This window comes from Mesoplodon mirus (genome assembly GCF_964341445.2).
Source record: "Mesoplodon mirus genome assembly, chromosome: 18".
In the NCBI taxonomy this organism is placed as follows: domain Eukaryota; kingdom Metazoa; phylum Chordata; class Mammalia; order Artiodactyla; family Ziphiidae; genus Mesoplodon; species Mesoplodon mirus.
In genome coordinates this window covers 12,055,428-12,082,484 of record NC_138994.1, presented here as the reverse complement: position 1 = coordinate 12,082,484, position 27,057 = coordinate 12,055,428, and the positions used below count along the sequence as shown (strand labels likewise).

At 58.7% G+C, this 27,057-nt stretch overlaps 1 protein-coding gene across 1 annotated transcript; it reads left to right on the top strand.

The window, feature by feature from the left end:
* Nucleotides 1-2,369: 2,369 nt before the first annotated feature.
* Nucleotides 2,370-16,856, top strand: METRNL (meteorin like, glial cell differentiation regulator). The gene is made up of 4 exons (XM_082604700.1): nucleotides 2,370-2,744; nucleotides 7,807-8,192; nucleotides 15,303-15,362; nucleotides 16,352-16,856. The coding sequence occupies exons 1-4, from the start codon at nucleotides 2,584-2,586 to the stop codon at nucleotides 16,672-16,674; spliced, it is 930 nt and encodes a 309-aa protein (XP_082460826.1). The 5' UTR covers nucleotides 2,370-2,583; the 3' UTR covers nucleotides 16,675-16,856.
* Nucleotides 16,857-27,057: the final 10,201 nt, after the last annotated feature.

Below are 27,057 nucleotides of genomic sequence, written 5' to 3'. Positions count from 1 at the left end.
ATTCCTCTCTTACTGGCATTGCCAATGAGTGTGCGCAGGTGCTATAATCAATGAGCCAATACCGACATATTATTAAGTGAAGACTGCAGCGTTTGCTCCTGTGTCATTGCTCTGTCAGTCCTGCATGCACCATCGTGCTGAGCCTGTTTTAGGGAAATGGACCTGGGCAGAGGTGGTTTGGCAGCCTTCTAGGTCACAGCGCTGAGCCTGGGATGGGAACGAGCTCCGTGTCGCCCCAGAGACGGCTCTCCCCTTTGGTCCAGCGGTCCCTAGAGGATTCTAAAACCCTGAGCAGGTCACTCAGGCTGGTAGCACTGACTCCGCATTTGTAATGTGAAAGGGCCCTAAAGCTGCCCCGCCTCTTCCTCTGTGTGAAGACCTGGACCCTGACCAGCCACAGGGCCCTTCTGGGGTGGATGCGCCCGGCCAGGCTGCTTATAAAGCATTTCTTTATCACCTGCAGTGCCCTGGGTGAGAAGTGCTGCTGTGCACACAGGCTCGGCGGGCACAGAGGTGGTTGCAGCTTCCAGATTCCAATGAGTAGACCCCTCTCCCCAGCGGCCTGGGTGGCAGTTTCACTTGGCTCACTTCTCAGAGCAGTTCTGCACCCTGGTACCTGCAGCAACAGGGGTGTGGTGAGGGGGTGCAGCAGGCCCCCAAGCCCAGAATGCACGTGTGTAGTCCTCCAGCCTCGAAGCTGACTTTGGGTCTTGGGATGACATCACTGTTTTTGACCAGGCAGGGTCTTTGCTCCGGGCTTTGGCTGGGTGGGTTGACCTGCTCAGTTCCAGGGCTGCCCTAACAGATTCTTCAGTTGTTACCCTCTTCAAGGTGGAACAATGCCCCCACTGTTGCCCCAGCACTCCTGAGGGCAGCTGTCTCTCAGCCCCATCTGTTTTGGACCTGCAGACTCTGGCTTCTCTAGAGGGTGATGATTCCATCCCTACAACCAAATTAGACTTCCAAACCTCTAACCAGATGAAAGGGTGCAACATGAAAATAATAGGCACAGGAAGTCACTCCCCTCCCCTGCAGGTCACTCGAAATTCCTCCTGAAATATATCTTGCCTGGAAAAGAAATGCTAAAACAAGGTCAGATTTCTCCACCATTTGATGTTGTTTCAGGCTCTGGAGCTCACTCAGACCAACACCAGAGTCTGAGGAAGCAGAAAAACCTGCTTTTGTGATCCCAGGGGTGGCTGCCTGGAGTGCCACGGCTCCCTCCCTCTGCCTGGCAGACCCTTATCATCCTTCCAGAGGCCAGTGTGCTCTGGGCTGCCTATGCTCCCCTGTCTCCCCCACTGGATGTCAGGTACCTGGGGGCCCCAGTGGCCACCTGGTGAAGGCAGCCGCTCTCATCACGCTGCACTCACCAAGCTGGGTCCCACTAGAACAGGGACCTCAGAGGGAAATACGGCACCCAGGGGGCATTTGGCAGTATCTGGGGACAGTTCAGGTTGCCAAGCCTGGGGCTGGGGGGACGGCCACTGCCAAAATGCTGCTAAAATCCTACAATGCACAATTGGGTCCCCACCACGAAGAATCAAGAGCAAAGCTGGTGAATCGGGTACCAGACTAACTCTGGAGCAGGGACGGTGGGGACCAGCAGGGAGCATAGCAGTGATACACAGGAGCGGTGGCCTCGACAGGCAAATTCAGAGCCTTTCTGTGGAATGGGTGTTCCAGGGTCCACCGCACACTCAACAGTGAGTCAGCCACATCACCAGCCACAGTTGGTCCTCCCCTCCCCCATGGGCCGCAGAACGGGGCAGAGTCTGAACTTCCGCAAAGCACACTCAAATCCTGTGGAGGGTGGGTGCCAGGAACATCTCTGAGGGCCTCAGGCTGGTCACACAGCAGTGGCATGGCCAGGTGCCCCTGCTACAGCCCAGAGGCCATTGCAGACTCAGTCTGCACGATGGGGCCACAGCACCACCACTGCTGGACGGACCTGCTGGCCAGGCGCCCGGCTTGGGTCTGCACGTACTTGGGGTCTCGGGTTTCTACCCCGCCCCCGCATCGTACAGGCTGGGGACGCGTTGCTGCCCGTCCCCCTCCCGCTCGAAACTTCACTTTCCAGCCTGGCTCTTCTCTCCCGGACCCTTCTCCAAGTCCCTCAAGCGGCCCTCTCCTCTCCGCGGCGTCCTAGCCTGTCCCACCCTCGGGTCACACGCCCCCCCAGCGCTTAGTGTCCCCGCCACGCCGCTGACTCCGGTATCCACCGCGTCCTGCCGGGCTCCCTGGGCGCGGGGCACAGGCGCACTGGGCGGAGTTCCGGCGCGCGGGGGCGGAGCGGCCGGGCGGGCACCGCCCCCCAGCTGAGCAGCGACCAGGACCGCGGACTTGCAGACTTCAGAGGCTTAGGCGGCGGCGGCGGGCGCGGAGGTCCGCGCCCGGCTCCAGCGGCTCCAGGGGCTCGGGCGGCCCCGGCTCCGGCGGGGATGGGCGGGCAGCCGCCCTGGGGGCGCGAGGGGCGCGCGACCTGACCGCCTGGACTCAAAGCCCGGCCGCTTGGCAGCGCCGGGTCGAGGGTCTGCTCGGTGGGCGCGGACGCGGGGCCGGCGGCCGAGCCGGAGCCAGAGCATGCGGGACGCGGCGCGGGCGGCCGGGGGGCGCACGGGGCAGCTGTGGCCGAGGCCCCCCGCCCCGGGCCCTGGGCCGCCACCGCTGCTGCTGCTGCTGGCCGTGTTGCTGGGCGGCGCGGGCGCGCAGTACTCGAGCGACTTGTGCAGCTGGAAGGGGAGGTGAGTTCGCGCGGCGCGACCCCAGCCCTTGGGTCCACTCCCCTCCCCGCGGGCCGAGCGCGCGGGGGCTCGGGGGCCCGCTCACCAGGCTGAGTGCCGTCCCCTCCCTCCCCCGCCCCCAGTTTTAGAACAAAAGAGCCCGCGGCGTCCCGGTCCCCTGGCCCGGCGGACGCCCAGGGGGAGGCGCGCCTGCAGCGCGGTGGTGTCAGTCGACTCCAGCAGCCCGCTCGCCCCGCGCCGGACCGCGCCGCTCCCCACTTGGTTCCCCGAGAGCCGCAGCCCGGACCCCGCGACTCCTCACTGTGGGCAGGCGGGGGTCGGCCTTCTGGCCCTTCCCGGGCTCTGCCCTCGGCGAGGAGTTGCGCGCCCCGGGCCGGGAGGAGCTGGGCCTGCGCTCAGGGCCGAGCGGGAAGGGACGGACGGGTCCGCAGGAGGGAGCGGCGGCTCCGGTGGTCGGAGCGGGGGCCCTGGTGCTAACCGCGCACCGACCACGTCGGTGCGAGCGGAGACCCGCGGGCGGGCACCTTGCGCGGGGCGAGTTCGGGGCCTGGCGGAGCCCCCCGCCACGGCCCGTGAAGGTCAGGCCGCCCTTGGCAGCGCGCGCTGGGCTCTGCGACCCCCCTTCACGCCCTCTGCCAAGGCAGGCAGCCGAGGACTTTTTTTAAAAACTGCAGTGTGACAGGCAAGTCACAAGCGTGGGCGGGGGTGGGGGTGAGGGCGCAGAGAACCTCCGTCCGCCAGGGCGCCGGCCCCGAGCCAGGCACCTCGCTGTCGGAGAAGACTGCTTGGGCTTCGGCAGTTGCGGATTCAGGAGTTCGCAGAGGGAGATACTGGCGTCTCCTTCTCTGAAAACGCTATGGGCCGGGGCTGCCCTTAGATCTGGGTGTGTCCCTGTGTCCCACCGTGCAGGGCCCCTAAGTCCCTGACTTCTGATGGGAAGACTCCCGCTGGCAGACACCTCATGCTGTGGGGTGTCACGGGGTTATTTTGAGTGAAGACAGTTTTTTTTCCGAGAAGGTAAGGGTTGTGCCACTGTGCTGGGTTCTGCGTCAGCAGGGCATTTGCTGGTCCTCTTGGATACGTACAGACCCAGTTCTCTGTGGAAACTGGCAATTACCCTGCTCCCTTCTCTCCACTTCCCAGCCTCCTAGAGTGAAGGTCCTGGGCTCCTGAGCTTGGGCTGGTGTTGCCCGCCCTCCCTGCTGCAGAAGTTCTCCCAGCTCACACCACAGCAGTGGTGGTAGAGCTGAGACTGGAGCCCTGAGTGGCAGATCGGAGCTCTGGGGGAGGGTTGGCCTGGAGAATGCTGGCGCCAGCACAGAGCTGGCGGGGAGCCTCTGACTCTGACACACTCTTCTGGGGCTGCCCTCTCCCCCTCGCTGGTAATTAAACTCCCTGCTTTGCAGCCTCTGCTGGATGAATCAGTGCATCCCCAAACTGAGGCCTTGGGGTGTCCTGCTTCAGCAGATCAAAAACAGAAACCCAGTCCCACCCTGTGAGCTTGAGTTTCTAGAGGAGGAGCTGACATCCTTTTCACATTCTTGGAGGACCATGTGCCTGGAAGAGGATGCCTCCCCTGGAGCCCAGAGGGAGCTGTGAGCGAGGACTGGTCAGGGGGCCAACCTGCTCCTGGACCACGCAGGTGTTTGCAGTGGGTAGAGGAATCCCTTCACCTTCCTGTTCCTGTGCATCTTCTTATCTACCTGGAGAAGAAGGGCCACTTACCTGCGGCCCCTCTCCCTCCATCATTGCTAATGTACCCCTGGACTTGGACACCCTCCAGTGTCCTCCACTCAACCCAAAGGCAGAACCCGGCCAAGGGCGGCTGCAGTGGCTGTAGGAGCTGTGGGCGGGATCTGGAGCAGAGACAGGGCCAGGTCACATTCCTGGAGCATAAGCCCCCCTTGCATTGTAATTGCTGCCCCCAGTTATCATTTTTTTTTTCACAAATCAGCTGACAGATTCTTACTCTGGTGTGCTGGTTTGCCTGCTGACTCTATAGCATTTACGACTTTTTATGAGCTGTTCTAAAGACAGCACAGGGTGGTGCAAGCCCTGATGTACCGGGTGGATTCTGATCCCCTGATAGGAAGGGAGTTGTTTTTTATGACACTGGCCACTCACATTTGACAGGCCTAATGTGTTTCTGGGTGTTGCCAAGCAATTAAGTAGAAGGTTTTGATATCCCTCTCCCTGTGCAGGGGCAGGACGTGCCCTAGCTTTATTAGGCCCTGGTCATAAAGGTGGACCGTGAACTTTCCTACTGCGATGGGCTGGGCATTGCCGGTTATGTCACACCTGGGCTATCTCTCCTGCAAGGTGGGGAAATGAAAAGTAACTCCAGGCAGGAGAGCCTGTTGGTTTCGCCCTTGATCAGAAGCTCTTCCTGACTTTAGTCAAAAAGAGACCATCACTTCCTTCTGGTGACTCAGGGTTTGAGCCAGGCTGTGGTTGTGAGTGGTGTGGGCTCTGCTGCCACCACACTGACCCTGTCAGACAGTCCCCATAGCGACTTGGAATATGCCATCTTTCCCATAAAGGGGCTTCACAGGTGTCTCCTCCTGGGGGGGGGGTGACACTTGCCGACTCTTTTTTAATGCATTAATTCAGTTTAAATAATCCAAGATCAAATCAGTCTTCTCAGTTTCCTAAGGTTGAATAGAACCACAGATTTTTTCTGCATCCTGTAGCTTTGTCATAACATCAGAAAGCAGTTATTTCATTTTTCTTAGTTAGGATGTCACTTGCATGTCATGTGAAAAGTGTAACATACCATCATCAGTGACCATTACTGCTGTGGTGTGTTTTTGCATCTCCAGCACTTTTGCTGAGCAGATGTCTGTCTGAATGGAGCTCTTGCTCTGATGAGAGTATGGACACTCCTGTGTTGGGTGCTTAGTGAGAGTCTTGTTGGTCCTGACGTTTTAGCAGAATGAGAGAGAAGAGGCCGAGCAGGGCCCGGGCAGGCTCCGGGGACGGGCTGGACCTGTTAGAGGGTGAAGTGATGGGCGCTTTATTTCTCATGTGTCCACTGTCGTTTTGTTCCTAGTCCTCTTTTAGGCGAGTGACTTGTGAGTAAATGGATGCACGTGGTCATGTACGCAGGCTGGTGGATGGCAGCCCCCAGCCTCGGGTCCGCCTCCCCCTGGGCAGCATGGGCTGGCCATCTGCCCCCACGAGGGCCCCCTCTGCTCCTGCCAAGACGCGGGTGGAGGGTGGACCTCCCCATTTCACCCTCCACTGTTGGGGTTAAGGCAACGTCGTGAGAGGCACCCACAGCCTCTGGTGTGAGTTCTCCACTCCCTCAACCCCTAGGTCCCCCTCCTCCCACCAAGAGGGAAGCGAAGCCTTGGAAGGGGTGGTGTTTGTGGGAGAGAGAGTTGAGGATTGGTGCCTGGGCATGGCGCAAGTGTCCAGCTGCCCCTCAAGGCTGGAGCCAGGAGAGGAGGGACACTGTGATAAAGTTTGTTTGGCTGCATAAGAGCAGAGCTGATTATAGTCATCTGTGGCAACCACACACCATTTAGTCTAATTTTGTCACCCAGCACTATAATTATGCCCATCCCCTCCTATGTGTCAGATGAGCTTGTGTGAGTTTTATGTGACTGTAATTTGTAAGTCTGTTCTGCGTGTGCAGCCCTGCTAGGCGTCTGAGGCCAAGCTGCTCACGACCCAGGGCCTTGGGGGTGGGGAGTGGAGTGAGGAGGGAGTCCACCTCCTTGACACCTCCTTCTGATGTGGTCTGCAGGGTGACTGTGCATCCCTAGCCTGCAGCTGGCCGTTGTATGAAAAGTGAGGCTTTTCGGGGCCTGGAGCATGAGTCACCAACAGTAAATGCAAACCATATGTTATGTGTTTTCTCCTCTGCAGAAAAGGTTTCTGGTAACTCACTCAGGCCAGGGCTCTGAATATAGTATTGTTTATTTCACATAAAAATCCTAAGAATGTGGGTGAACCTGTCTGAGATCTGATCAGAACCAAATTTCATGTAATAAAACACTTAGTTGAAGTCACCGTTGAGTTCCCGGGCTGCTTGGTGTTTATGACGTAACCGTTACCACAAGCTGACATTTACATTACAGTTTTGAGTAGGGGAAACTTGAACGTTTTTGATGGTTTCAATTTCTCGAAAACATAATGTTATGACTTACTCAAGACCTGCCTCCTCAAGAGCATAGCACACTTCATTTTTTCCTGTTTGCTATTTATTAGGAGTGAAACCCACTGGGCTCCCCAACAGTCCCCATCGGGAAGACAGGTTATCTGCGGACCTTTTGTGTCCCCCTCCCTTTGCTTTTCCACAATTCCTTCCGTGTCTCCCTGTGGAGGACCTTTACTTTACTTTTGTGTCTTGCTTTGATGATGTTTGTGTTTGTTTTGAAAAAAATACGATTGGCAACGCAGGATCTTCAGGTTTTCAAATGAATGAAAAAGCAGTCAAATCATCGCCTTAAGGAAAATATGAACACCGTGTCTAACGGGGATCCTGAAGACAAAACTCACCAACAACCTACACGCCCCCCCCCCAAATTGCTAACATTCCCAGTTCGTTTAAAAGCTGCTCCCTGGAGTGCATTATTTATTATATGTGCATTGCATTCCAGCGTGCCTCCTGTAACTTGAATCTGCTCCTTGGTCTTCACACTCAGTGGGAATCTACCAACATTTCCTGGCCCTCATTTGGTTATCTGGAACTTGGGTGGGTGCCAAAGTCCCACTAGTGTTTCCCTGTTTATTTTTTGGAAGAGCCGTCTTTTCCTTAGTTCTCACCTCCACGGCACCCATCACTGCCCCTGTTCAGGGGTTTCCCAAGGACACGGGCTCAAAGGCCAACAGAGTGTCCAGGTGGTGAGAGGGTCTGGGAGCCAGAAACTCCCACACTTACCAGAGTGCTCGGAGCCGGTGCGCTGGAAAGAACTGGGCGGGGGAGGCCATGTGGCCACCCCTCCCTGGAGATGGGCCCTGAGCCGCAGGGTGGAGACGGTGCCAGCCTGCCTGTGGGTGAGGGGTGCTCGGACGCCCGAGCAGGCGTCTCCCGGCTGACGCATCTCCCCCTCCACAGCGGACTGACGCACGAGGCCCACAGGAAGGAGGTAGAGCAGGTGTATCTGCGCTGCTCCGCGGGCACCGTCGAGTGGATGTACCCGACCGGTGCGCTCATCGTGAACTTGCGGCCTAACACATTCTCGCCCTCCCGGCACCTGACTCTGTGCATCAAGCCCCTCAGGGGCTCGTCGGGGGCCAATATTTATTTGGAAAAGACTGGAGAACTGAAACTGCTGGTGAGGGACGGGGACCTTGGGCCCGGCCAGGCCCCGTGCTTCAGCTTCGAGCAGGGCGGCCTGTTCGTGGAGGCGACGCCCCAGCAGGACATCAGCAGGAGGACCACGGGCTTCCAGTACGAGCTGACCAGCCGGCATGCGGGGCCAGACCTGCACACCCTGTCAGGTGAGTGTGGTGCCCAGGGTTGGGTGGTGGCCTCAGGGGTCCTCTCTCATCTCCCAGACCCCCCGGTCATCTCCCACCCCCACCTCAGCACAGCCCCTGAACATGCTGCTCGAGTCCGTGCTTCAGGCCTGGCAGGTCTGCCTGAGGGCGGCCGAGGGGCCCTCCCGGGAGCAGGTGCCCCGTTAGTGCTGTGGGCCGTTTGGACTTGGGACGATGGCCACGGGTCAGAGCGGAGCTGTGATACGGTCCTGGCCCGTAATATGCTCTTCTCCCCTGGACCAGTTTTGACTGTGATTTGAAATGGGTGCTGTTACCATCCAAACTGCCCCAGAATTTCTTCTGACACACCAGTTGGCCGAGTGCTTTTGGCGTCGGCTGCAGTCCCTGAAACACTGAGTTTTGGGTGGAAGTTGAGTCTGATTTACGTTCCAGAGCCATGCAGAGCTGGGATGTCCTGAATCGTGAGCCATTCCCAGGTTCACAGGCCATTTTATCTGTGGGTGTCGGTGAGGGCACCAGCACCGTGCCATGCAGGGCAGCTGAGTGGCTGTGATGATCTGGGAACCTCAGGTGAGGTCCCGGAGGGAGTCTCTGGGTGGCCAAGGGCTGGTGAGTTGGCTTTAGATTTTCCTTCCTTTTTTTTTTGAGGCCAGCAGGCAACTTTGCAGGGCCCTGTGTGGAAGGCAGTGTTGGTTTCTGGAAAGTTCTGTGGGCAGAGAGAAGTGTGTGGCCCCAAGAGCTCTCACACAGGGAAAACTCAGGGTCCTGTCTTATAGATAGGGACAGCCAGGCCAGGTGCAACCCTTGCTCCAAGGCACAGATGACCTCGTGGGGTCCGAGCGCATGGGGCGGGGGTCGGTGGGGCTCAGGTACACCATCTGCTTCAATTCCCAAACTAGTTGGTAGGAAGATGCCTCCCAAGGGGAAGGTGTGAGTTTGGGTAATCGTGGGGGCAGGTTCCAGGAAGGCTGTTCCTGCGGTGACCGGCCAGGATGATGGTCAGTGGGGGGCGCTATGGCATCAAGTGTTGGAGGCGAGGTAGGGATGCTGCTCACACTCCATAGTGCATAGGGCAGCCCCACCACAGAGAATGACCTGGCCTCAGGCATCAGCACAGGACACCCCAACACGAAGAGTGACTTATCCCCAAGTGTCAGCAGTGCTGAGGTGGAAACACCTTGTTTGAGGGCTAGGCCAGCCCCCAAAATAATATAATTTCCACATTTTAGTGAATAAAATCTTCCATTGGAAAAAACCAGACCTACTAGGATTTGAAAAGCAGACTTTCTCCTGAGTGGGAATCTACATTTTATTGTTCTGTGTTCTTGGCTCAGATGAGTTTTCAAAACCTTAAATCTCTCTCAAACTAAACTGGTCTGTTAATAGAGCTTCAATGTATGACTGCCCAGGTAGGACCCCTCCCCACCAGGGTCTGACTGTCCAGGTAGGACCCCTCCCCGCCAGGGCCTGACTGCCCAGGTAAGACCCCTCCCCCCTGCCCCTGTGCCTGCCTGGGTAGGACCCCATCAGGAATGCTGAAAGCTGCTATAAACCCCAGGACTTGAATAAAACTTTAACCACAACAGCCTTTATCTTGATCACCAGCGAGTGATCACCCGGCTCGTTGGTGGGGGTGGTGGGGGGACGCTAGAGATAAACTCGCAGTAAAAACAAAATCTGGAAAAACCCGGTCACCAAATTCGATGTGTCTGGCCATGGTGATAGTTGGCTGATGGGGTAGATATTAGGAACTTGCTAACATTGCTTTTACTGATTAAAATGTTGATGGGTTGAGGCCATTCGGCTGCTGGTCACATGCTGTGTCCCGCTGGAGCTTTGTTCCACTTTGCTATGAGGCTCCCACCAGATTCTTGGAGGCCACGGCATAAGGTGCTTTTCGTGCTGCCACCTGAGTGCTCCCGTTGGCACAGACCAGAGTCTCTGGTGGAAAATCCACAGTGGAGTCACAGCCTGGGGTGACTCAGAGCCTGTGGCTCAGCCCTAGGGACCTGAGACTTTGTTTCTTTCCCCCTCCCTGGGGGCAGGGTCTGTGCTCCCCCAGATCCCAGGTCTACGTTTCCAGGCTAGGGCAGTGAGTGGGTTTGGGAGAGGCCCGTGGGGTCGCAGGGAGAAGGCCCCGTGTGATGGGGTGGGTCGTCTGGCCGGGGTGCCATACAGGACACGTGGCTGTGGCTGGACGTTGGGCTGCTGGGGTGCCCTTGATCCCCCAGACATACGCCTGCCTGGCCCTGGGGTGCCTCTTTAAATCTGGGGCCCACAGGGATCCCGGAGACCCTGGGGATGGTGGGGTGTGATTGTCCATCTGCCCAGTGGCTGGGGTGCTGGCCTGGGGCAGCACAGATACAGTGACTGTCAGAACTTGAGATGGGGATGCAAAAGGCTCCTGGGGTGTGGGAGCTGCAGACCCAGCACTTCTCTGTCCTGAAGGAGACAAGGGCAGCAGGGATCAGGGAGGCCGGTGCATCCCTTCTCCCCAGGGATGGGCCCCTAAGCTTTTAATGCCAAAGGAATGGGTACGTAATGTGGAATGCTGGTGCCGGCCATCTGGCATCAGTGACCTCCCCTGGACCAGGCGGGCTCTCAGATGGCAGCGCTCTCCTGTCTGGCCCTGGCTGCAGCGGGGAGACACCAGTGAAGCCAAAGCCCCAGTGTGTGTGCCGTGGAGGTGAGCACATGCCCGTGACCTGACCTGCTGGGGAGGTGAATGAGCCTTCTCCCTCACTGATGAATCACGAGTTCCAGTTTGTGCTGATATGAAATTAAAGAGGCACCGTGGGCTGGGATCCCGAAGGAGAGGTGTGCGTGAGCCTTGCTCACCTGCCGCAGCTCTGGGTGGTTCCCCAGGGAGCGTTTATGGTGAGCATGTCAGCCTCGTGTCCATCGTGTTGCATAATTGGCCTCCCTGTATGGACTGGGACTCACCAAGAGCCAAGAAGAGGCCAGGACGGAGAGGCAGGCAGATACAGGGGGGCAGGCGGGTGGCAGTGGGACTTCAGCCCCCCGGGGACTCGGGATTTGGCTGCCACGTGGCAGGAAGGGGAGGACCTGCTCCCCTGCCCTCCCCCCTCCTCCGAGGGCCTCGCCAGGCACCTGAGTAACACGGCACTCCTTCCTCTGGTGCTGGAAGAATCTGGCAGGATACAAAAAGCAGGCAAGTGGCCAGATGCAACTCACTAATGGAAGAAGCTCCAGGCCACACCTGGACTGTGTGCTGAAGCCTCACTGTGGACCTGGCCAGGCTGTCTGAACCATCCTCCCCAGGGTCCCAGCACACTTGGGGAAACAGGCACCACCAGGACCCCTATTGCCCAGTGGGCTGGGGGATGCATTAGGGTGGCCAAAGAGGGAGGGTGGGGGTGTTACTCGGTCTGGTTCCAGGGGACAGATGCAGACCCCGTCTCTGTGCTTCTCCTGGGGCAGCTCAAAGGGGCCCTGGATTCCAGCATGTTCTTTTACTACTTAGGGGCTGAGAAGCAGGGGCTCACAGGCTTGGCCACATCCACACTCTGGGGTTTGGGCTCTGTGTGATGCCCACCCAGAGCAGGCCCCCGGTGTGCAGGTGAGGTGGCGGGGGGGACAGTGGTGTTTTAGACCCCCAGCCGGAGGGGAGTTGGGGCAAGAGGACTTGCCCCTGTGCCGGCCGTGAAGACCCAGAAAGTGACTCCCATCGCTGCTCGTGGGTGCCGGGTGGGGTGGCCTGGGTCCCACAGTTTCTGATGTGCTTCATCTCGCCATCCCCTTTGAAACCGCTCTGTTGAGGAGCCAGGGGCGAATGATCCCTTTGGGGGGGCCTGGGAGGTGCAGACCCCTGCTGGGATCCCACTTGGGCACCTTAGAGTTTAGGGGCGGCCTTGATGGGCCGTGGAGCATAAATAGCAACGTTCAGAAGTGAAAAGAAACTTCGTTATTTCCTGGAAACAGTAAAGGAGAGAACTTAATTAATTTTTTCCCTAAGATTCGTTTAGATTCCTGCACCAGTGCTTTTCCAGCCCCTGTAATCATTGTAAAATTACTTTTCATCTTACCCAGCTCTGGACTCTGGGGGTGGAAGGTGTGACTCCTCTGGCTTCCTCACCAGGAAGAGGGAGGGAGGGGAGTGGGTGCAGGCGAGATAGCTGGTGAGGCTAAGCGTTCCCTGTGCCCGCACGTGGGAGATGGGGTTTCACAGGTGGCAACCAGCCCCGGCCAGGTCCCACAGGGTCCTCTGGGGTGATGTCAGCCTGTGGCCTGGAGTTGGGATGAGTTCAGGGTTGTCATGGATCAGAGGAGGCTCTCTGCTCAGCGAATACCGCTCACATTCTGGCAACGTTGCTCCTTTTCCTCCCCTCCCTGTTAAAATGCTTCGTTCATCACTGTCGTGGCTGCACTGAAGACCCCAGAGGGTGTCTCACACATCGTGTCCACCCCAGTCATCCTTACCTGGGCAGTCTCACCCGCCAGACCAACATCCCACCACCTACAAACTTCTCCTGGGCATGGGGCTACCCAGGGCCTGACAGAGGGGTGCCGCCCTCCCCACCTGTACCTGCCACTCTCACCTGCATCCCTGCTGCAGCCCCCGGCTGGCCTCCCTGACCCTGTTTTTTCCTACTTCATTCAGTTCATTTTATGCATATTCCAGAGAAAACTTCCCGATGTCCACATCCCAGCCCTCCCCTTTCCAAGAACCACAGGCCAGAATTCCACCCGGCCCCTGGGCTGCCCCCTCCCCATCTTCCCCACAAGGAAACAAGATTCGATGTGTCAGAAACCAGCGCATTCCACTCAGCCTCCACGAGCCTAACTCCAATTAATAATTGTTTCCAGATTGCTTCTCTTGGCGTCCACAGCCTGGATTCTCCACAAAGGTGCCTACACTTCATAAAGCTCAGAGTCATAAGAGAGTCTTGCGGGGGGGGCTTTGTTAGCTCAGCTGTCAATGGCACCGGCTCGCTGGAGCTTTGGGCGGGAGGGTCGGCAGGCTGCTGACCACATGCCCCCAGGCCCACCGGGTTCCTCATACATCCTGTGTGGGACTGGGCGCGAGTCAGGACAGGGAGCCCGGGACGAGCTCACGCCACCTTTCTCCCCAGCGGTCAGCTGAGGTCCCGGGGCCTACAACCCACAGAGAGCTCGAGGCTTCAGGGCTTGGTGATCATACGCACCCAGGCCTGGGTTTTGACCATGGTTTGTGGCCTGGGCCCGTCTCAGCTTCTAAAGAGCTTGTGCGGACCTTGCCTCCCGTTCACCCACGCTTGGAGTTTGCATGGCCTGGTTCCGAGGCCCCAGGCAGGGGCCTCTGACCCGGTGGGCACTGGGGGAGCCGCCAGGATGGGAAGTCTCCCCACTGCCGCAGGCCCCTCGGCACACAGGCTGGAATAAAACGCCGCCTCTTGTGGGATGTGAGCCTCCCCGATGTCTGCAAGGCCATGCTCCCCCTTTTCCTCACTCTGGGGTCTCTGTCAGGCCCAGCGTGGGCAGCAGGCCCCCAGCGGGTTAGAGGTGGGGGACCCCCAGTGGGCCACCCTCTTTTAAGAAAGGCCTTGAGGCTGGGGGTCCACACTCGTGACAAAAAGCCACAGGTGGGCCGAAGTCTCCGGATTTGGAGCTGGGGAGGGAGGTGCTCGGTGCTCTCAGATGCTTCAGAGGCATCCGACAGGCTCTTCTTGTTCTGCGGCTTCTCCTTTTTCCTGATAACTTAACAGAAGCGCCCATGAGTCATGCACTCCCTGGACTAGACTGGGACATGCACATCTAGCCCCGCCTGGGGGCAGGACGGGAGGGTTGATGCTCTGGATGCTCAGGGCTGGTGCTCTGGATGCTCATGTCCATCCCCAAGGGGTCCCAGGATACCAGAGACTCCAGGGTCTCTGTTGCCCCCATACATATTCCAGGTCCCGGAGGCCCCTCCTGTTCCCTGTGCATCTCCCTGTCTCCTCAAGGGCCCCCGAGTCACTGCAGCCCCTGGGCAGGTGACAACTCAGCCCGGTTCAGGGGCTTCGAGGGCAGCTGGCCAGGCATGCTGACAGTTGTAGCTTCATCCAGGCCCAGTGGGTGCCAATTCTGGGGACTTTGCAGGGCCTTCAGAACATGAAAAGGCAGAGGGCAACTTGTCCTAGTGAGAGTTCACGCCTAACATTTCTGTTGTTAGGGAATCTGGGCCCAACCCTAGAAACTAGAAATAGGTGAGGAAACGTGCAACATCAGAGCCAAATAATAAACTTGTGTCTCCCCAAATCCACCGCTGAGTTAGGAGTGCCATGGTCCTGGGGAGTCCCCAGAGCCTCGAGGTTTCTGTCTCCCCCGAGCCTTTCTGGAGGCCTTACGCCAGTCTGAGGCAGTAGGTGAAAGGTGGGGTGAGAGCTGTACTGGGGGGCAGAGGTCCACCAAGAAGGACTGGTTTGTCTGGAGTAATCAGCCCCCGCCCGGGTCTGGGGAGTCTCAGAGGGGATCCTGTGAACTGTTCTTGCTGTGAAAGGTGTCTGGAGGTGTTTGGAGGTGACCACCTGGTCCTGTCGGTTAGACGAGGACCCCCACAGCTGAAGCAGGTGGACGTGTCCCTCATGCCCACCAGTGCCTTTAGCAGGGTCACCTGGTCCTTCTGGGCAGTGCCTTGACCCCTGTGGAATCCTGGTGGCAGATGGGACCGTGGGGGCAGGCAATGTGAGTGGGAGGCCCTGGCATTTTGGGGCCTGGCCACAGAGGCTGAGTGAGCTCTCGGCCAGGCTGGTGTCAGGGACGTGGCCTCAGATCAGCTCGGGTTGGTTTTGGCGCCGAAGAGCCATTTACACATGAGCCCAGGGGTTGTTTGCCCAGCACGACGACAGTAATGAGCTAAGTGTGATCGAACGCAAAACCGCACTCTCCCTCCCTTTTCACGCCATTGCAGGTGGCCCAGGTGAGACTGGGGCCCCTGGAGATGTCTCCCCATCTGTGCAGCCGAGGTCGAGGCCCCGCCTGCTCTTGGCACCCTGGTTTCAGAGGTGTGGGGCCTGGACAGTTGCTCCCGACGTCAGAGGACTTACAAGATGTCATGTGGTCTACATGCTGTGGGTGGGAGGGTCCCATGTTCATGCACTGGCCCCGCCTGACCCTATTCTCTCCCCACAGCCCCGTGCCGCCCTTGCAGCCACACTGAGGTGCTCTTGGCTGTCTGTACCAGTGACTTTGGTGAGTGTGCTGGCGGTTCCCGCCACGTGGGGGAACTAAACCCTCTGGGGGGAGGAGACTCTGCTGAAGACCCTGGGCTTGGCCCCCCTTCCATCACTGATTGCAGTCACAGGAAAATGCCTTCCTTTCCGCTCTTTAGAGTGACCCCAGCCCGAGAAGGGACCTGTGTGCAGGGCGGGGAGAGAGCTGGGAATTCCTATTTAAGGTGGGAATTCCTATTCGAGGTAATACTGAGCATTTTCCTACTTGGCGCATGAGTCTAAGTCCTGGCTCTAGCCTCTCCTCAGTGCCCTGCCTGCCTCCAGGCCCCCTGCAGGCACCACAGCAGGCGTTGGAGGCCCTGGTAGGGCCAGGGTCGGGATCAGGGACTCAGCCGCCTGCTTGTGATGTTGGCACAAACGCTCTCAAGTTAAGGGTGGCAGCATTCAGGGTGAGTTCGATGGAGCCGGCCCAGCGGGACCTGGCTCTGAGCCCCCCAGGCTCCCAGGGCCGTTGGGTGGTAGAAGTACAACCCTTTCTTCTCGCTGGCCCTGCACAGAGGGGATCTGGGGCCGGGCGGTGTCCTGGAACTTGTGCCCTTCTCCGCCCTTCTCCTTCCCATCACCTTCCTCCCATGTAAGCCTCACCGTTTCTGTCTGATCTTGATATGGAACCGTGGCAGATCTTGCGTATTAACTGCAGTGACTTTTCTTGTTTTAACTTGAAAACTTGGTGCACAACGTGATTCATATCTTCTGTTTTTCTCCACTTCTGTGGCCGGCCCTTGGTAGAAAAGCATCTCTGCCCACGACGGTGTGAGTGACGGGGAAGACCCCTAGGCAACATCTTGTGTGTGGATTGTGGTTTTTAATGAAAATTTCTGGAAGGCAGAGTTCAGGGTCAGCTCCCGGTTCTGCTGCTGGGGGTGGGAGGTTGGTGCGTGCTGTCTGCTTGGTGAGCACCCTGCTGACCACTGACCCCCCCCCCCGCCCCGTCTCCTTCCTCTGCAGTCGTCCGAGGCTCCATCCAGGATGTCACCCATGAGCCAGCGCAGCAGGAGTCAGCCATCCACCTGCACGTGAGCCGGCTCTACCGGCAGAAGAGCAGGGTCTTCCGGCCGGCCCCAGAGGGCGAGGGTGGTGGCTGGCGGGGGCGCGTCTCCACGCTGCTGGAGTGTGGCGTCCGGCCTGGGCAAGGCGAGTTTCTCTTCACCGGCCACATGCACTTTGGGGAGGCCTGGCTTGGCTGCGCCCCGCGCTTCAAGGATTTCCAAAGGATGTACAGGGACGCTGAGGAGAGGGGGCTGAACCCCTGCGAGATAGGCACAGAGTGACTGCTGGGTGACCGCTGCCACAGCGATGGATACGCACACTGGGGTGGGTGCCTGGCGCTCCTGCTGGGGAGGTACATGCTGGTTCTGGCCAAGGACTCCCTGACGGATTGACTGGAGATGCTGTAACATGCCAACTAAGTTATTATATTTTTTTTAAAAAAGAAATGTTCATAGGAAGCAAACTCCTGTGTCGTAAAATGCCTTCGTGTGCCGTTTCGTACTGTTTTCTGAGCATCTGCAGTCACTGCATTCGGCTGGTGTGTTGGGTGAAGTGTGGGGGCCGTGGCCCACAGCCGATACCCGACACCAGGCTTGGGTACCATTCAAAGTTTTTCTTATGATGGAAATTTATGGAGCCAAATACCTATGGTGTTTTCATTTTGTTTTTGCTTTTTAAAGAATGAACTTTGCCGGCCATGGTCATTTTGGGGCTGCAGGCTGTTTCCATTCCAGGGAATAAAGACCAGCCTCTGACGGATCAATGGCGCGCCTGTCTTCGGCCCTGGTCAGTGGTGTGTGGCACTGACCTAGGGGCCCACGTCAGGGCTTCTCTGAGGGAGCCCCACGGCCCTGGCGTTAGGGACCTTTCACACTGGGCCCAACTATAAGTGAGGCTGTTGCCCCCACGCTCGGCCTCTACCAGATGTACCCCCCGCGTTCCTGGTGGACCACCCCCATCCCCTTCAGCATCTGCCCTCCTCCTTCCTGTTAACCCAGATCTTGCCCTTCGACCTCAGCTTCCCCCAGAGGCCTGAGCCCAGGGCAAGTGTCTAGATACCCAGGGCCTGATCTGGGCCCCATATCCTCAAGGATGAGTCAGTGTCCTGCAGCTGCCGAAACAAATGACCACAACCCAGGAGCTTAAACAACAGACACTTATTCTCTCATGGTTCTGGAGACCAGAAGTCCAAAATCAAGGGCCACGCCCCTTCCAAAAGCTCCAGGTGGAGACCCTTCCTTGTCTCTTCCAGGTTCTGGTGTTGCCAACAGTCCTTGGTCCTCGGCCTGTGGACACATCACAGTCTCTGCCATCCTTTGGCCTTCTTCCCTCTGAGTGTCTCTGTCCACATTTCCCTCCTCTCTCTCACGTCCACATTTCCCTCCTCTCTCTCACATCCACCAATCACTGGATCGAGGCCCACCGTGATCTAGTAAGACCTCATCTTAATCACACCTGCAAGGACCCCGTTTCCAAATAAGTTCGCATTCACGGGTCCTGGATAGATAGGAATTTTGGGAGACACTGTTCATCCCAGTACAGGCGTCGCTGAGGTGTCATGTAATCAGACCTGAGCCTGCGATTCCTCCCAAGCAGCTGCTGAGATGAACAGACCTGGGAGAGGCTGACACCAGTCAGTGAACACGGAGCCAACTGCGCCGAAAACTCAGGCACACCATGGGGAGGGGCTGTATGCTGGCTCAGGTGTGCCCTGGCTCAGGTGTGAGCTGACATAAATGTGCCCTGGCTCAGGCATGTACCAGCTCAGGTGTGCACCAACTCTGGCATGCCCTGCCTCAGGTGTGCGCTGGCTCAGGTCTGTGGGCTCCTGCAGGTCACAACAGGAAGCAGGTGCTCAGTACCTGCACAACAAGAAGCAGGGTGATGACCTGAAGCAACAGGGTTGGTGACAGGCACAGGTCCTACTGTGGCTAATGATTGTGATGCTTTATGCCAAAAGGATGCCTGTGACAGCGACAGACGGGCCAGGCCCATGGTGGGGGAGGAGCTGCCCTGCTCCTGGGTTTGTGCTTTGGGTTTTCTGGGCTGGTTGGGCACGCGGGTGCTGCAGAACCAGATTGTCCGGTTTCGGGGCTGGTGTTCCTCCTCATGTCGGTACAGGGACGTGGGGATTTGCCCCAGGAGGATCCGGGACCTTGACCCCATGTGCTGATGTCCGGTGGACAGCAGCGTTCCCTCCATGTGAGGCTGAAGCTTTGTAGGAAGCGCCTGGGGGTGGAGGTCTCTGGGTGAGAGTCTGGAGGAAGAGCAGGGCTTGTCGGACACGGTGGGGAGAGGGTGGGGTCTGGTGCTGAGAGTCTGGCCCTGCAGGTGGGAGCCTGGTGCCGGCACGCAGAGCTCCCTCTCCTTGGCCGAGCAGAGCACCGGCAGCAGCCCAGGGCCACTGGGTGTTGGGGAACAGCTGGAAAGGTCACCATTTCTGAGGGGGCACAGAACCTCTACCTCCGTCCGACCCGTGCCTTCCTGCTGCCTAGAGCCCCCTTTGGGGTCTGAGGCCCCTGAATGCCCCCGCCCACTCTCTGACACACCGTGGAGCCCTGAGGGGCCACGCCAGACACTCAGAGGGTCTCCGGAGGGTTCTTCTGGCCGACTGGCAGCTCTGCCGTGTGGTCTCGGCCCAGTGCCTCTGTCTTGGCTCCGGGCAGCCCCGGCCACTGTGCGGATGGAGCTGCCGGCCCTCCTCTGTGGCTCCATCCAGAGGTCGAAGGGGAGGCGTGTAGGAGCCCTGAGTCCTGGCCAGTGTGCCCGGATCCCACCTTCTTTCTGCTAAGCTGTGCCCCACACCCGCACCTTCTGTGCCCACTCCCTCCCATCCTGAGCAACCTGCACAGGTTGGCCAAGGCCCTGGAACCGCCCAGAAACACCTCCTCCTGGCAAGCCCTAAGGGGTGTCCTTATTCTCTTGGCCTCTGCAGCATTGGACATGCTCGTTCAGGCCCGTCCAATGACATCAAGATCAGGAAACGCTTTCTGAGCCATTCGGCTGTCATGGCATCTGTGGGCAGCTCTTGTGCTTCCTGACGATTGCCCTGTGCTGAGGGTGCTTTCTTCTCCTCTCTATCCCGTGCCATCCCAGAGACATACGTGGGACCCCGGCCCTGGCCCTCTCCTCCTGCTCGTCTGGGCTCCCTGAGGGCTCAGGCCCCTGCACCCCCATACAAGGGGGCCACTCACCTCTCCCCGGTCCCGACTGCCTGGGGGGTCAGGCTGACCCTGCCGCCTCCAGCTGGGGGCTGCTCATCATGCCCCAGACCTCATTTCCAGCACCACGGTACCTGTCCAGAGGAGCTGGGGTAGGATGGACCACAGGTGTAGGGGCCATGTGCCACCAGGGGCTGGCCATGACCAGCACCCGCTCGTGTGACCCGCTGGGACCCAGGGGAACCTCAAGACTGCTGCATGTAGGTGTCCCTGTGCCAGCCTCTGGTGGCCAGCTGGCCCCAGGCGAGGGCCCTGGTGGATGTCCCAGGCCAGACTGGCTGGCCTGACACATGCCCCGTCTCTGTGAGCCGCCTCTTTGCTGTGCAAGAAAGGGAACTTGAGTCAGATGTACCTGCAGGGCTTTCCCTCCAGCTCCAGCACCAGGACCCTGCCCTGGGGGGAGCTGGACGACTGTCAGTATGTAAACCCACGGATGCTGAATCACACTGAGGTGGCGACTAGTCCAGAGGGAAAAGAAAGGCAGAGACGGGTCTGGGGTGCAGAGTGTGGGCAGGTGGGGGTGGCTGAACTGCAGTTTTAACCATGGTGTTCGAGGTGGGGTTTGAGCCAGCCCTTGAGGAAGTCAGGAGCTGGTATGTGGGAGGAGAAAACAGGCTGTGCAAAGGCCCTGGGGTGGAGGGGTGGGGGGACAGGGACAGGGATGGTGCACCAAGTGACCTTTCTCCTTGCTTTCTGCCTCCTGTCAGCACTGAGAAAACAACTCAAGTGTTGGAGGAACAATTGGCATTCAACTCCCTGACGTCTGGGCCATGTTTCCACGTATGTGGTCCATATCCTGTCTGTCATCTTCACCCACTGTGGACGGCAGACTAATGGCTCCCAAAGATGTCCTCATCCGAATCCCTGGAGCCTGTGAATATGTTACCTTACATGGCAAAGGGGAGTTAAAGCCACAGATGGAACTAGGATTGCTAATGAGATGGGGAGATTATTCTGGTGGGCCTAGTGTCATCACAGGGGTCCTTAAAAGAACCCTTGTAAGGAAGACAAGGCAGAAGAGAGAGAACCAGAGAGACGCAGTGTGGGGACTTGACAGTCGGTGCCGGCCATGGAGGTAGAGGAAGGGCCTCCAGAGGGAACCAGCCCCGCCGACACTTGAGAACCAGGCGATGATAAACTTGTGTTGTTTTTAAGCCACAGTAAGTTTGTGGGAATTCGTTACAACATCTACAGGAGACAAACCACCCAGGTACCTTCTTACCTGGGGTCAAGGGGACGTGGTAGGGTGCCTGGGCAGCCTGGGTGCTTGTGAATTCCCCCTAAAGTTGTGTGTAGAATGCTGTGTTATGCGTCTACCTGCAGTTTTAGAAAGCTGGTTCATAACTTTTATCTGAATCTCAGAGTTAAGTGATTCTGTACAGGTGGAGACCACAGGGCAGTTGTGGTTTTTCCCACTGATGTATGAGGGATCATGCTCTCTCCCCACCCCCACCCCCTCTATCTCTCGGTCTGTCTCTCCCTCTGTCTCTGTCTCTGTCTCTCTCTGCTCGCCACCCCTGTCTCAGGTGTTTTCCCTCTTCTCTCTGCCACCTGACACTACACTGTAACCTGCTGCCTTTGAGCTCACTGCCAGGAGTGTACGGTGTGGTTCCAGCACTGCCGGGACGCACCGCCCACACCTGGGCTCACATGTCCGGAGTCACCCTGACATCGAGGCTGGGGTCCTCTGGCGTTCACCAATCGAGATGGGCCCCCCTGGCCCCAGGGACCTCCTACAAGGCCTGCCTGCGGCCCCCTGTCTGCCCAGCACCCTGCGACTCTCTTCCTTGTGGGTGGCCCCTCATGGGTCCTGCCCATGCTGAGGTGCTGGGCCTTTTCCCCGTTGCTCTTTCCTGTCTGCCGGACACACCCCAGATCTGTGGACCGCCCCCACCTTCCCCAGCTTCTCTTCTTTTGTGGCTGGAATTCGGTACCTCACCTGTCACCCCCAAGATGCTCCACCTGCCCTGTGTTTGGGCTCCACTCACCTGCACAGCTGAGACAGACGTGGCATGACAGGGTGGGCGCAGAAGGGCTGGGGCTGCCTCACTGGGGCAGTTGCAGGTGCAGCTGTGGTGGGAGCCGGGCCTGGACTCACCAGGTCCTCGCTGGCCCACGGGGGTCCTGTCGTGGCCTCAACGAGCTTTGCCCCTGGGGTGGTCCCTCACCGAGATGGGGACACCGGAGCTTGGGGTTAGTAATGCCCTGAAAGCTCTAGTAGGAACCTACGGTAGGGAGCCCGGCCTGGGGCTTTCCCCACCAAACACTGCATCCTGCCCCCAGAAGTGGATGGACGGCCTTTTCTCACTCTTCAAGGGGCTGCAAGTGCTACCAAGGCACCTCCCGGCAGCCCCTCGGTCCTTTGCCCCCCCACAGCATTACGGGTAGGAGAGCAGGGTGGGAAGGCAGCTCCTTGCCCTGAAAGGGCCCCCTTGCTCCTCTGTCCAGCATGCTCGCAGCCCAGGAGGCTGGGGGAGGACTCTCACTGCAGGGTCTGCGCCCAGCTCCTGGAGGCCGAGGCAGCCTGCACCCTGGCCCCCATGGCCCTCAGTGCTTTTGAGCATGATGTGGGTATGTCAGTGCCGGACCCCCAGTTGGGACCACCAGTTCAGACCACTGTTTAGACCAGACAAGACCTCGGTGGATGAAGGGCAATGTGTGGACGTGGGCGGTCCTGGGGGCGTCGGGGTGTGGAGTCCACAGCCAGCACGTGTGAGCTTGGGCTACCGTATCCTTCTGTGGGAGCCTTGCCGTGGAGAGTGGAGATCGTCCTGCATGTTAAAGCCACCTCCTTTGCCACCCGGGGCCTGGTGGCCGTGGACCATGGTGTGGGTGAGGGTCTCCCTGCCGGGTGGGCGCACAGTCCTGATAGCCCGCTTGTGGGCCCCCATGGCAGGCTTCCATCCCAGGACGTGTCGGCACCCCGAGAAGAGAAGAGATTTACACCAGCGACACGTGGCCCCTTGTCTTTTTAGGAAGGAAGTCAGAGGACATCAGGCTGGCCCGAGGTTTGCTTTATTTCCCGCTGGCCTTTCCCGCTCACTGAAGCCAGACGTTGAAACATCCAGCCCCGCCCCCCATTGTAAATACATGAGCAACTTTCTAATTTTCACGAGGGGGTGGGCAGCTCTATCTCCAAACAGCTGGGAAAAGTCCAGTCCGATTGTCAGAAGGACACACGCAGCTGGTGTGGTCAGTGCCCAGAGCCACTCATGCTGCGGACTCCAGGGAGGGAGTGGGAAGCAGAGACAGAGAGACGCGCCCCACACACACACGTACACGTGTTCACACACGTGCCCTCGCACTGACCCTGACCCTGGACCTTGACCTGGACAGATCAGGGGGAGGCTCCAGGCCTGAGTCTCTGAAGGTGGTGCTGTGCTTGGTCCCGTGCTGACACTCTGGGAAGGGAACTGCAAGGAGATTGCAGCCTGGGGGTCTGTGCGTGCGGTTGCATGTGTGTCTACATGTGTGTCTGTGCGTCTCTCTGTGGTGTGCATGTGTTCAAGGCTGAGGAATGCTGGGGAGGGAGGGAGGGAGTGCTGGCTTCCCCACCCGTTGTCCCTGTGACCTCAGTCCCACTGGGCCACGTCCAGGGTCCCCAGGAGTTTTGTGTCCTCATCCACAAGTGGAGATGGTTGCATAAGCCCCTCCACCCACCCACCCCCCGCCCCCGGCCCTTCCTGTCTCTGCCACTTGGGTTCTGGAAGGAAAGCTGGCTGCAGGGAGGGCCTGGCCCTGTGTGGCAGAGTGTCCAGCTGGTGCTGCAGGGCCAGCTTCCCAGACCTGCTCCTGGGGCTGCACCCGCCTGGGGAGGACAAGGGCTGAGTCCGGCCCTGTTGAGGGGCCCAGGGAGAAGGCCAGTGCGTCCCACGGGTGGGGGCGGGGAGCCCCTCATTAGAGCTGCAGCTGACACAGAGGCGTCCATCTCACTAATTGATTAAACTGTTTAATTCAGGCCGGCGTGGTGGGAACTGGCCTGGCCAGGCTGTCAGCATTCCCTTCTGCAGAGTAAGATTTGGGGCAGCTTTCTGCATAAGCAGTGGTTCTGGGCGTCATGTGACAGGGAATCAGTGGGATCGGTCATGCAGGTCTGGGTGCTGTCCCCTCCCCCAGGGCCGCCCTTCTGTGAGGCTGCTTTGTATGGTCATAACTGGTGGGGCCCCAGGGGAGCTGGTGAGACCCCAGAAGTGTGAGCTGACATTCATTCCGCCAAGTGCTGAGTAGGGCCTACTGTGTGCAGGCACAATCCAGGGGCCCTGCCTGCTTGGAGATTCCACCCCAGATGGCAGGTGGTTAAGTGCTGTGACAACCAGTAAATGGGAGGGGGGAGTGTCTGTGGGGCTGGCTGCTGGGGCGGAGGCCAAGGGAAGCAGCCCTGAGGGGTCCTGGAGGGTCCTCTGGGGGAGGGACATGCAGCCAAAGCCCTGGGCACCTCGAACATCTACCTTCTCCACCTCTCCTCCCCAAGACCCATCAGGACAAAGCCCGAGATGCAGCATGCAGGTCTGGTCTCCCAGAGAGGCTTTGAGCCCTGGGAGGAGGGCAGGGCCTCGGTTCCCATTGCGCGCATGGGGCCTGGCACACAGGGGGTCCTGTCCCTCCTGAGGAGCCTGCTGGGCCGTGGCCAGCGCTGCTGGAGCTGCACTTGGCCCAGGGTGCAGCCTGTCCTTCCACAGCCAGTCACAAGTGAACGTCCACCCAAGGGCAGATTGGGCTCCAGGGCTGGGGACAGACGCAGAACCACACAGGGGACGCACCCCAAGCAGCGGCACGTGGGGTGGAGGCCTCGGGAACATGAGGAATCCAGTGTCAACACTGGCCATTGTGTGCTGCCCCCAGGCGGGTGGCGATTTATGAAAAACAGCATGATTTGGTGCGTATCCGTGCAGGGAGGTCACGGCTGCTGAGGGCTTTGGAATTTCGTTTTCACAAGAATTTTGCTTACCAAGCCGCATACTTTCCTAGTCATCAATTTGATTGGGGTAAGAAGAAAAAAGTACTTTAAAAAAAAAAAAAAAAGCCCTTGTGGGTTCTGTGTGAGGGTTTGGGAGGGAGGGGAAGGCAGAAAACTAAGATCTCTGTGCCAGAAAGGCAGGGGGACGTCTGTGTGTGTGTGTGTGCAGTGTCGTCCCCACACCTGAACCCACAGGGGCCTCCAGGTTCCCAGCCAGACCCCTGCAGTGTCAGGGTTGGGGACCCCACGGCCCCTCTGCAGCTCCTCTGCCTGAGTCCTCGGTGGTCCTGCGGACCAGGGCTGGGGGGCAGTGTGGAAGAGCTTTCTCGTGGCCCCCATGCCACCACACAACCCTGGCAAGGAGCACAGGGGCCTCCACCCCTCTTTCCCTTTTAGCTCTAATGAGCTCGACCAAGTGTCCAAAAGGAGCTCTACCAGAAGAGGAGGAAAATAAAGAAAATACAGATGGCATAAAAATAGCCCAGGGCACATTCTTTTTTTTTTTTTTTTTTTTTTGCGGTACGCGGGCCTCTCACTGTTGTGGCCTCTCCCATTGCGGAGCACAGGCTCCGGACGCGCAGGCTCAGCGGCCATGGCTCATGGGCCCAGCCGCTCCGCGGCATGTGGGATCTTCCCGGACCGGGGCATGAACCCGTGTCCCCTGCATTGGCAGGTGGACTCTCAACCACTGCGCCACCGGGGAAGCCCCCAGGGCACATTCTTGACCGTAGATAACTGGTGTCAGGCAGGCCCACCCACCTCTCTCCAACCATATCTTTTCCATTTCTACCTGGGCCTCTGCCTGGTCCACCTCAGTGTAACTTGGACACAGATAGAAGGAGACCTAGTCCCAGGCCAGGTGTCCTTGATGTGACCATGCCATCCATAACAAAAACCGTGTGACTTCTGCTGCTCCCTCCCTGGCGCCGGCCCTGCCACCAAACACCCACCTACACCAGCATTTGACACCGAATCAAAGCAGAAAGTCAGGACACACGCTGACCACACATGTGCAAGTCGTTACCATCCCAGGGTTATGAGCTTATAAATCCCACTCAGCAAGAGGAGAGCTCCTGAGGCTGAAGGAAGGTCAGCCAAGCCCATGCGGCTTCGCCACCCCGAGTCCCCAGGTGGAAGCACTTTTCTTCCAGGGCCCCAGCTTCTGCGAGAGGCCTTTCTGCCTCTACCATGTAGAAGAGGCTGAACCCGGGCCGGCCCGCGTTTCCTGATGAGATAGCGGGCACGTTCCGGTGAGATGTGAGTGAGCCAGTCCAGCCATCAGACTCACTGCTTCTTGTCCTATGTGAACTTGCCTGGCCTTCTGGGGGAGTTTGGGGGTGGAGAGCTGGGGAGGTAAACCCCACCGTCTTTCTTGTTTTTCTTGGCAGCCGGGTGCTGGCAGCTACCCTCCACCCTGCAGAGGGGCCTCCACATGTACTGGCTGCAGATACCGGGGCATATGCACTGGTCCAGGTAGGGCAGACCCTGAAGGTCCAGTCGTGGGGGGATCATAGGAGATGGGGACATCGCCCAGATGCCCCAGGCCCGCTGGTCAGAGGGAAGTGCAGCCTCCTCCATGTCCCTCGTCTGAGTGGTGACACCTGAGCCCAACACAAGGCACTTTGGGGACCTGGCAAACTGTCATGCATGGGGAGGGGGCGGGGCCCACGCCGGGGGAATGTTGGCCAAAATGCAAGGACTGAAGGATGACCTTTAGCCCAGAAAGTCTGCAGCTCAGGGAGCCAGGAGGGGGCTCGGTGGCCACAACCTCTCTCCCCGCATCCTTGCTGCTCCCAGGGTCCTCTGCCTTCTCCCACTCCATCTCATGGACTCACAGGCGTAGTTATTAGTGGGCCTGGGGCTGGAGCCCCCTCTCTCTGCCCACCCCACCTGGACAGCAGTCCAGCTCCCTGGCCCATCCCGGGGCAATGAGGCTGCCTGGCCTGAGCAGCGAGTATGGACAGACGGAAACAGGTGGAACTGAGTTCATGATTACTCCTTACCTTCCCTCCCGGCTCTGGGACACGTGGGCATCTCCTCTCAAGAACGCCTTTCCTGGCAGATGGAATTGGCTCAAGTGGACAAAGGGGACGCAGTGTGCGAACTGCTTCTGTCCTGGCTTGCTGGGCCCCTTCCCTGGGATCACTTCCAGGTCCTCAAAAACTGAAGATGCGTATGGACTAACAGTTCAGCTCATAGCAGGTTGCGTCTCTGAGTGGTCAGCTCTGGCTCATGGATTCAGCCATGAGATGAGGCCAAGCATGACAAACCCGTGAGGATGCCCCCCAGGCCCTGCATCCACACTCCTGCCCAAGACCCTTGCCCCCTGGCTCCAGGAACAGAGGATGACCTGAACCTGACAATGAGAGTCTCTCACCAGGATTCAAACCCCGGTTTGTTGAGTGCCAGGCGGTGGACAACACCTCTGCCTGTGGGGGGCCAGACCGGTCCTGGGTGGAGACCCTCAGCCCACAGGACGCCCACTT